At 43.6% G+C, this 11,366-nt stretch overlaps 1 protein-coding gene across 3 annotated transcripts in view; it reads right to left on the bottom strand.

The window, feature by feature from the left end:
• Positions 1-7,737: 7,737 nt before the first annotated feature.
• The window catches only part of fgf12a (fibroblast growth factor 12a), a 72,213-nt gene continuing 68,584 nt past the window's right edge, over positions 7,738-11,366 (bottom strand). For all 3 annotated transcript variants that reach the window (XM_060906470.1, XM_060906468.1, XM_060906469.1), the window contains 2 exons: positions 8,174-8,372; positions 7,738-7,853 (listed from right to left, as the gene is read on the bottom strand). In XM_060906470.1, coding sequence (XP_060762453.1) covers positions 7,738-7,853; positions 8,174-8,372 — 315 coding nt within the window. The remainder of the gene's footprint in view (positions 7,854-8,173; positions 8,373-11,366) is intronic.

The following is an 11,366-nucleotide window of genomic DNA, read 5'->3' as shown; positions in this document are numbered from 1 at the left end:
ACTGCATCACATACAGACATGCTTCTGTATTGGAAATCACAAAATGGGCTCAGGAATATTTCCAGAGAACATTATCTGTGAACACAATTCACCATGCCATCCGCCGTTGCCAGCTAAAACTCTATAGTTCAAAGAAGAAGCCGTATCCAAACATGATTCAGAAGTGCAGACATCTTCTCTGGGCCAAGGCTCATTTAAAATGGACTGTGGCAAAGTGGAAAACTGTTCTGTGGTCAGACGAATCAAAATTTGAAGTTCTTTATGGAAATCAGGGACGCCGTGTCATTCGGACTAAAGAGGAGAAGGACGACCCAAGTTGTTATCAGCGCTCAGTTCAGAAGCCTGCATCTCTGATGGTATGGGGTTGCATTAGTGCGTGTGGCATGGGCAGCTTACACATCTGGAAAGACACCATCAATGCTGAAAGGTATATCCAGGTTCTAGAGCAACATATGCTCCCATCCAGATGACGTCTCTTTCAGGGAAGACCTTGCATTTTCCAACATGACAATGCCAAACCACATACTGCATCAATTACAGCATCATGGCTGCGTAGAAGAAGGGTCCGGGTACTGAACTGGCCAGCCTGCAGTCCAGATCTTTCACCCATAGAAAACATTTGGCGCATCATAAAACGGAAGATACGACAAAAAAGACCTAAGATAGTTGAGCAACTAGAATCCTACATTAGACAAGAATGGGTTAACATTCCTATCCCTAAACTTGAGCAACTTGTCTCCTCAGTCCCCAGACGTTTACAGACTGTTGTAAAGAGAAAAGGGGATGTCTCACAGTGGTAAACATGGCCTTGTCCCAACTTTTTTGAGATGTGTTATTGTCATGAAATTTAAAATCACCTAATTTTTCTCTTTAAATGATACATTTTCTCAGTTTAAACATTTGATATGTCATCTATGTTCTGTTCTGAATAAAATATGGAATTTTGAAACTTCCACATCATTGTATTCCGTTTTTATTTACAATTTGTACTTTGTCCCAACTTTTTTTGGAATCGGGGTTGTACATCTTCTTCTTACGATGCTGTAACATGTCCTCTGGTCCAGAATTTCAAACATCTATGAGGTGAGATGGGCTAAAGTACTAACAGATGATAATGGAGCACCCTTTGTTTCGAAGTTAAGAACCCCTCATTATCTACAGTGCTTTCCTCAGCATGTGTTCCAGGTAGAACAAGTTAAAAACCCTTCATTAGCCAATGAAGTCTCAAAGAACCTCTGAGGAGGGTATGGATGTAACTAGCTATGGATATATGTGGGACAAAGTTTAGGTCTCTATGTCAAGTGTTTAACATTTTGCTATCTTGGGACTTGGGAGACTGTTAGAGAAAAAGTGCTTTTAGTTTTACCCCTTCTCAACCAACAGGGAATGGGTTCCATTCTTGTTCATGCACCACATTTTGAACCATTCTGAGAATTTTGCCAAAAAATAAATTGGTTCGGAACCTGAAAAGTTGGTTCCCAGCTGGATCCAAACTACAGTTGGTTTTTCCAACACAAACATGATGATTTCGTTGGGCATGTCATTAATTTGGAGAGCAAGTGGCACGCAGCAATGGAGAACGCAATGGAAAAGGATACGTTTTTAAAAAAAATAGACTGAAAACAAACATCTGCAAGAACAGAACAAAAGCTTGGCGGTAATCAGTGCGCTCCACCACCATCTTGCTACAACTGTTTACTCCTGTTGTTCATTGTGCAACATTCTCCATTCATGATGCACCCTTGATTACAACAGTTCCGATCAAAATGGGTGAAAACATGGGCCAGTTCACTAGCTGGCATCAAGGCTCAAAGAATCCTGAATGGAACCAGTTCAAGAACCCATTCCCTGTTGGTTGGAAAGGGGTATTTGAGGGTTCTTTGGAGAGTCATTGGATAATTAAAGCGAGACTGCCTTTCGATTTCATAAAATCAGTGAAATTTAGTTCCCTCTGAAATGTGGTGATTGTGATATCTGTTTATTTCTGTAATATCTCACAAAATATCAGGCCATTCTGTGGCTGCGAAGTTATTTAATTTGAGGGGATTAAAGCAAATAATGTGCATGAAATCGCTCGCTTGGCGCAGTCAAGCAGACAGAGGAAGTCCGTGTGCGCATGCGCAGGTTTACCTTCTTCTTCTTCTTTTGGGTTTTACGGCAGCTGGCATCCACAGTGTTGCATTACTGCCATCTACAGGTTTCCCTTTGAGCATGCACTGACAGTTCCATCATTCTGTCGCTAAACGAACAGCTGATCACACCGAGGTGCTCGCTGAGCGCCCATATTTATTAGTTTGGTCCTGCGTTTCCTTTCCTTCGTATATAACATAACGTCTTTTCTTCTCACTTTCTTTCCGTTACTGTAGTCGGTCTTTCACATTTCATTCGCACACTCACGTCCTCCATTTTTCTCTCCTGTTTCAAATTTGTATCCCACAATGCCTTGCGTGAACAGGGAAAGCCCACCACGTGATGCATGATGTAGTATCTTGAATTGGGTCATGGTGAAGCAGGAAAAAATAGCGGAGAATTTAGGGCCATGTGGAGATAAATTCATTAATTGTTCCATTTTTTAAAAAAAACTGATAAAATTTGAAGTCTGTGATTCGAATTCAGTAGCTTTTGGTCACTAAACAAAAATAATTGGGTGTTGGGGAAAATTCTTTTTATGACCTACACTTGAAAATCTGAAAGGCGGTCTATCTTTAATGTTTCATTGGGCCAGATTTGTTAAGCAGGACAAATTAATACGAGCCTACACTAAAAAGAGAAAAGAAAAGAAAAACTCCTCCAAATACTGTAGGCCAACTGCAAAAAATAACTGTGTCCTCACCTTTCCTTTGCTAAATTTTCACTGTGCGTCTTTAGTAAATCTCGATGGTAGTTTTTAACACCAGAAGATGTTTTGCGCTGAAGCAAAATGCTAGTAAATCTGGCCCTAAGCTTCCTAAAATAGTTCTATCTTGAAACCTTTCTGAAAGGAAGCACTCAAGAATGTTCAAAAATCCTTCAAGGCTGCTTCACCGGGACTAAAGTTTTCTAAATTTCCATGTTTGTAGTTTTCCAGGTTTTGAACTTCTGATCTTGGCAGCTCTTTTCTCTCGCTCTCTCTCTCTTTTTTGGGGGTGTACAGATATCCGTTGAAGGCTTTGACCTTGTTCTTCCTCGTTGTCCATCTTTTCAGGATCTATCCTCCTCCATGCAGGTACTTTGATCTTGCTGTCCTAGTTTCTACCTCAAGGTTCCAATGTGATTGAAGGATCCCCAGGTCTTTGTAACTGTTTTTCTGTTATTGAACCTTGCAGTGGTTCAACACAATTTATCCCGATCGTTGTCTGATTTATTCCCAGCACTGCTCTGTTCTCAGGTCTCTTAACCACTGAATACATTTGTTCTGTGATTTGTTTCTCCCAGATGCTTTTGTAGCGGTGTCCACTTTCAGATCTTGTTGGATCTACAGCTGCAGTTTTATTGCCGGGAAAACTCAGGACAGCTTATTGCTGCTTTTGTGTAGCTCTGCTTTTTTATCAGCCCGTGCTGGTTGCATTTTGTTTAGCAGACTCCAGGGCCTCACTTATCAGCTCTGTCCAAAGCCTTACAGCTGGACTGCCACTGACATCAATACCACCAAGGCATGCTTTGTACTCAAGTCCAAAAGTCCTTCATCAGCAAGAAGCAAAAAGGCAATCAGGTAACCTGTGCTCAGTTTCCCCAGCGGTACGATGAACAAAGCCTGCAGTCATGCATGAGGAGGGACAAAAACAATCCAGGAACCTTTTCCAGTCAGACATTCAGGAAGAAACAAATCATCAGAAGTTTTGGAATGAATACTTTAACAGTAATTCCACAAAATCGAGTCGTACATGAGTTGATAGCCGACAAGGTGCATAGCACCGAGTCAGTTATAATCCATGGATGACGAGGTTTCGTGGAATAACTGTTTTATTCTTTCCACATTCACTGGATTTTGAGAAACAGAGCATTTTTATTTTTTTGCAAATTTGATAAATAAAAACTTTATCCAAAACATCCGACAAAATAATTTCCGCTTAGAATGTAAACAAACTGGCAAAATGACCGGAACAATTTGTGAAAAATGCGATTATAATAATAATAATAATAATTATTATTATTATTATTATTATTATTATTATTATTGAAAAATAAATTAAAAAGATACGTTCTTACTATCAAATATTTTCATTCCATATTTTGTTGCTTTTTTTGTATTTTTTGGGGCTTTGTTTTCGATTCAAGTTTTTCTTTCATCCTCAGTTGGTTCAATAACACACGCTGCCATTTTGTTTTTCTCTACTCACAGTAGGCATCTCATCTCGTTATCTCTAGCCGCTTTATCCTTCTACAGGGTCGCAGGCAAGCTGGAGCCTATCCCAGCTGACTACGGGCGAAAGGCGGGGTACACCCTGGACAAGTCGCCAGGTCATCACAGGGCTGACACATAGACACAGACAACCATTCACACCTACGGTCAATTTAGAGTCACCAGTTAACCTAACCTGCATGTCTTTGGACTGTGGGGGAAACCGGAGCACCCGGAGGAAACCCACGCCGACACGGGGAGAACATGCAAACTCCACACAGAAAGGCCCTCGCCGGCCCCGGGGCTCGAACCCGGACCTTCTTGCTGTGAGGCGACAGCGCTAACCACTACACCACCGTGCCACCCCACAGTAGGTATATGAGCTGATATCCTAGTAGTAGAGTAGCCAATCAGAGCGCACGATTGCTCATATCCAGTGAATGCAGACAGAATAATTAATATTAAAATGTTCTCTTGTTTGACTCAGACAATAATGTAAAAGTTGTAACCTTTATGGAAGGAGTCTCCAGTGTCACTGCTCTGAGGTAACGCTGTAATTTTAAGATTTTCAGGACAAAACGCTGCACTTTTTGCCTTCAGAAGAGAGAAAAAAGAGAGACCTGTGATATGACAGGATGATTGTTTATAGCTGCTATAATGTAAGCAGGAACTTATTTTGTGGATGTTTGATAACACTAAATGGATAGAAAGTATGATATTGTTTTTTAATAAATGAAAAATGTACAGTATCACTGCAAATTGCTGTGGTATAAGAGGAATAAATCAGTTCGGTGGTGCTAACAGTGACTCCACTACACCTCAGTGTTGATTATTTTCCTATAACCGCACAACACCCAGTGGTTCACTGCTTACACGCCGTATACTGTATGTAAACTGATGCTGCACCAAATCACATTCATCTCCCACAAACCTGTTTACACTGGGATATACAGTAAAGTGTCGTGACAAAAAAAAAATTAATTTCTCATTAAATCGGAAATGAAATCTTTCAAAACTCTGCGTTTCCGCTCACTGATTTTGTCCTTGCGGTTGCTCTTGACCTTCAAAATCACACACTCTTACCTCTAACTGCACTGGAGGGGGTTAATGATGGAACCGAGCTGTGTGATAGCATCTCAGAGAAGAAAATACACTCCCACCTTACCACACTGTGTATATTTGGTTTGCACACACACACACACACACACACACACACACACACACACACACACACACACACACACACACACACAGTATCATTAGGAGAACACCTGACATAACATTTGGTGCTTGGCATTGAGGTGAGCAGCCCATTTGTAACACACACACACACACACACACACACGGTACAAGTCAGACACACACACAATCTTTCTCGTCCTCGGGAGAAAAAGTCTGTTTCCATGACAACCGGAGGATGAAGGGCACAGGAGCACCATCCCAAAAATCACACACTGGATTGGCACTTTAATTTCCAGCATTACACACGGGACGAACAGCAACGCTGTCTGACTCACAGCAATATGAATGACATTTCATTTAATTTCATCTGTAAATACTCTCTCTTTTGCATAAAGCACTGAAACAAACAAACAAACAAACAAACAAACAAACCATGGGACAAGAGTGAAAGCTTATTATCATACCTTTATTCTGAAACAATCTCTAACATCATTCTTCTTAATATCAATGCATATTTTTTGTACATCTCATAATAATTCATAATGCATATTAATATTTATATGATAGTGTTTTGGTAAGGTGAAAACATCTGCAAACGTGAAAAATAAAGTTCCGTTTTTACACAGCAAAAACGTAACGAAAGAAAATGAAAAGAAAAAGAAAAGAAAGAAAGAAAGAAAGACAAACCCCACAGTTTTGTTAAAGCCTCTTCCTCACCTTTCAGGAACTGTCTAGAGATTGCTCATATTTCATGTTCTCCAAATCCCACCCCCCTAACACACACACACACACACACACACATACACACACTCCCCCCCCCCCCCCATGTCTACTCTAGATTAAGAAGAAGAAACACAGCATTCCTGATTCATGCGGTTTGAGTCCTTTGCAAAAAAATATGTTTTCATCACCTCTTTGCGGCAGACTCTCGGGTTCAGCTCTCACTGCTGCCCCTCGTGGAAGACTTGTGAATAGCTTACGGAGCTTTCTCAAACTGAGAAATTTTTATCGCTGGAAACTTCGCTTGTTTGCGACACCCAAACACCCCCTATCCCTTCACCCCACCCCACCCCCCGTCCACACCTACAGCCGACAGGCCAGTCTTTGTGCTTTGGCCCAGACGGGGCGAGCAGGGTGGCACAAAAAAAACAACAAAACCCAACAACAACAAAAACTAGACCTTTTTTCGACTACCTGAGTTGGAGAACGCTCGAGTTGGGGAGAAGAGGTATTTCGCCATCAGTTGAGGCTTATGCTGGCTCAGCGAAGTTTGATTTTTTTTTTTTCTCCAGCTCAGAAGTACTCATCTGGGACCTGGGAAGATTTGGGGACGCAATCCAAATTGTTGCGATTTACAGACAGGCGTCCGTTGTGTAAAAACGTTGTTCCAGGTTGAAGCAGGTACAGAGCAGCAGCATCTCATCTTGCGCAAATCTGCATCGGAATCAATATGATTTTTTGCGAAGAAAAGATGGACGATGGACTTCAGCTCTTCGTGGAATGAATAAATAAATAAATAAACAAACAAACAAACGAACGTGATGACTGCAGCTGAAGCCGTTTCACAAGCTAGCTGCGACCCTGCTTTTGCGTCCAGGAAGACCAATAAACAAAGAAAGAAAGAAAGAAACAAACACCCCAAAGTCCTCCTTATAACCTGCAGACCAAATCAAATTTTAAGTACAATTATAATACAGTCATAAACAATCAGCACTGCAGATTTGTACAGATTTGCTTCATTAGAAGTGCATTCATTCACCGATAAGCAAGTTTAATAATAATAATAATAATAATAATAATGACATTTGTTTCAACATGTGCAATCTGAATTTTAAAAAAACAACAACACAAAACTGGAGAAGGAGAAGATATTATTGTATTCGATACCAATAATACACGAGGATGAGGATGAGGATGAGGAAAAGCATTCAACGATTATCTTTTCTTTACACAGTATCAACTCAAAGCTATTCTTGTGACCCGATGGACTTCCTTCCTGCCCCATTGTCGTTGCATAAAATGTGAGTTCGAGTCCTGATTTGCGGCTTTACGTTTGTAGCTTCGAGCCCCTCCCCCTCCTCCGATGCCCCTCCTCTTCGTCGTATCGGTTGACCGTAAGTTCTGTGGTGTTTTTCCGAAGGCTTGTTCTTTTCAGCGGGTGGCGTGTGTGTTTGTGTGTATTTGTGTTTTTGCGTGTATAATTGTTTTTGTTTGTTTTTCGTGTCCAGGTCCTGCTATGTTGCGTTCTGGTTCACCGCTTTGCCTCCGTTCATGGCCGGAGTTCCTGAGCTTTTCCTGGAGCGATGCTTGTCTTCGAGCTCGTGCAGCGAAGGCTCCCGGTACATGCAGACTGCGGACAAACAAGATGCAACTTTCAGGGAACGTTTTGTTTGTTCGTTTCTTTGTTAAAGCAGAAAAAATTACGACATCAGTAATATGGTGAATTCAAATAACCGAGTAATATCTGTAAAAGTTCCACGAACACTATGGATTCTTGATTCTGATTGGTGGATGTTCCACATGACCAGATTAAAAATGTGTATAACTAAGAGTTATTCCACAAAATCGAGTCGTACATGAGCCGATAGCCGACGAAGCGCATAGCTACACATGGGTGTGAAGAACATGAATGTAGGTGAGGTTTTATTTGGTGGGATGGAGTGTGAGTACCTTCAACAGGCCTGGGGAGGAAGTGTGAGGAGGGCTTGGTTTTCTTCACGCGATTGCCCTTCATGACTTGGCCGTCTTTTGTAAGGCCCATAAACCAGGCTCGGCCCGACTCCTGCTGCCGGTATATGATGGAAGCGTAGATGACATAGTAGTTCTCAAAGACAGACTCCTTGAATTTACACTCGGGAGTGAACATCTCCTGTAGAGCACAAGAACATGAGTTAGAGTGGGGGGGGGGAGAGAGTGAGTGGGAGGAGGGGGGAGAGAGAAGGAAGGGGAAGAGAGACAGAAAGAGAGTGGAGGGGGAAGGGGGAGAGAGAGAAGGAGGGGGAGAAAGAGTGAGCAAGCGAGGGGGGAGAGGGAGAGAGGGCGAGAGAGAGAGAAAGAGAGGGCAAGAGACAGAAGGAGAGGGAGAGAGAGAATGAGACAGGAGGGGGAGAGAAGGAGGGGGGAGAGAGAGAGCAAGAGAGAGAGATAGTGAGGGGGAGAGAGAAGGAGAGGGGGGAGAGGGGGGATAGTCAGATGGGGGAAGAGGGAGAGAGAGAGAAGCGGGGGAGAGAGGAGGGAGGAGGTGAGAGAGAATGAGACAGGAGGGGGGAGCGAAAGAGAGGGGGAGACAGTGAGAGGAGAGAGATAGTGGGGGAGAGAAGGAGGGGGTAGTGAGATAGAGAGGGGGGAAGAGGGAGATATTGAGGGCGAGAGATAGAAAGAGAGGGCGAGAGAGAGAGAAGGAGGGGGGAGAGACAGGAGGGGGAGAGAAGGGGGGGAGAGAGAGAGCAAGCGAGAGAGATAGTGAGGGGGAGAGAGAAGGAGAGGGGGGAGAGGGGGGATAGTCAGATGGGGAAGAGGGAGAGAGAGAGGGCAAGAGAGAGAAGCGGGGGAGACAGGAGGGAGGAGGTGAGAGAGAATGAGACAGGAGGGGGGAGCGAAAGAGAGGGGGAGACAGTGAGAGGAGAGAGATAGTGGGGGAGAGAAGGAGGGGGTAGTGAGATAGAGAGAGGGGAAGAGGGAGATATTGAAGGTGAGAGATAGAAAGAGAGGGCGCGAGAGAGAAGGAGGGGGGAGAGAGAATGAGACAGGAGGGGGGAGAGGGGGAGAGCGAGAGAGGAGAGAGAGATAGTGAGAGGGGGAGCGCAAGATGGTGAGATAGCGAGAGGAGGGGAAGAGAGTGAGATAGAATGATCCAGGAGAGAGAGAGGGAGAGAGAGAAACCCAGAGGGAACTCCGAGTTGGACGATGTCCCAGCATGTGTGATCAGTGATGGGGTTAGACAGGGTGTGTGTGTGTGTGTGTGTGTGTGTGTGTGTGTGTGTGTGTGTGTGTGTGTGTGTGTGTGTGTCAGATAGCAGATGTGACCGTTAGCTGGGTCTCGAGTGTGTCTTGTTCTGCAATGTTGGTTTAGAGGACATGAGGTAAAGATGATGAGCCCAAAGCCTTCCATCTGACCACTCTCTCTCTCTCTCTCTCTCTCTCTCTGAAAGAAAATCAGCTTTTTGAGGCAGTTTTACCTCAGCATTTCCACAGATGTGATATTTCCACATTCATTTCTCCTATTAGCATTACTCATTACTTTACCATCATGAAACAATAATTATTAGCCAGTTTTAGCCAGATGGCTGGTTTTGTTAGCCAGAACACACACCACACACCACATATGCTGACATGAAACTCATTCTGCGTTCACAACATACTCACTTGAGAGCATCCAGAACGGCTAATTTTTCTATAAAGCCATGAAAACTGAGAAACGTAAACAGATCACATACATCAATACTGAGAGCGAGAACATCAGTATCTAGCTAGCATGCTAATCAGCTGGGTAGCAGCTCGTAAGCATCTGACAGGACATTAAACAAATATGACCTTTTGCTATAAAACGGATAAAACTACATTTTCGAACACTTCAAGTGAATATTATGGTGTCAATCTAAGCTTCTTAGACTTGTCGTGTTTCTCTGAATAAACTAGCGATTAATGCTGGTAAGACCGTGGCATAAAGGGTGTGTCGGAAGCCAAATGTAGGAAGTCGGCCACCACTTGCTGTGCGAAAATTTATTTTTGTACCAGTTGTTTCATTTCATTCATTCCTCCTTTGTAAACATTAAATATAAATGAAAAAATGTTCATGTGAGCTGCTAAACGTAGCCAAAAGACTGAGCTGTAAGACCGAGCTGCAGAAAAGCCATGTGTTCTGGAGATCTGGATGAACAGAAAGCAAAAGGAAGCTCTGGATGTTAAATATACACATTTTAAATTAGTTATTTACATAATGACATAATTATCTAATCCTGATACATTCCTGTTCCATCCTCTCCACCCCTGGATATCATTATCTCCCTGGGGGACATCTCTAGGTTACCTTCAACCCAGTGTGAAGAACCTCGGGGTCGTGTTCAACAACAGAGTCTCCTCCTCAGCGAACATCGCTGCAGTGACCCAGACGTGTAGATTCCTCAACAACATCCAAAGGATCTGCCCTTTCCTCTACTCACCACCTACTCTACTGAGCTCCTGGTCCAAGTAGTCCTCTCCCACTTGGACTACTGCAACTCTCTCCTTGCTGGCCTTCCAACTTTTGCCATCAGACCCCTGCAGCTCGCCTGGTCTACAACCTTCCTCGTTCTTCCCATGTCACCCCTCTGCTTGCTGACCTGCACTGGCTACCTATCGCAGCTTGCATAAAATTTAAGACATCAGTGCTAGCTTACCAGGCTCTCAAGGGGTTAGGACCAGCGTACCGCCAAAGACTGATCCGCCCCTACATGCCGACCAGATCCCTATGCTCCACTACTTCTGGTCGTCTGGCCCCTCCTCCTCTCCACCTTTGCCCAGCCTGCTCAAGACTACTGTCTGTCCTGGTTCCTCATTGGTGGAATGACCTTCCCATTGAGGTCAGATCTACCGACTCCCTGACCACCTTCAAGCACAGACTGAAGACTCACCTCTTCAGGCTGCACCTCTCCCCTTCTTCCCTGCCCACTCTGTAACTGTGTTTTGGTCTAGACCAACCCAGGCTGTGGGGTTAGCCATTTGAATTCTATTTAATTGTACTTTGTATGGTTGGTTTGTTTTCTTGGCTGTTTGGGTATTGATACTTCAAGAGAATATTACACTAAGTATTGTCGTCACTTGTTCAGCTGGCATTAGAACTTTCGGGGGGCACTTCTGGGTTCGAGCCCAGTGGCCGGCAGGG

Source organism: Neoarius graeffei, chromosome 23 (assembly GCF_027579695.1).
Source record: "Neoarius graeffei isolate fNeoGra1 chromosome 23, fNeoGra1.pri, whole genome shotgun sequence".
NCBI lineage: Eukaryota > Metazoa > Chordata > Actinopteri > Siluriformes > Ariidae > Neoarius > Neoarius graeffei.
Note: the sequence above shows the minus strand (reverse complement) of the source record. Positions and strands in the feature narration are given on the sequence as shown.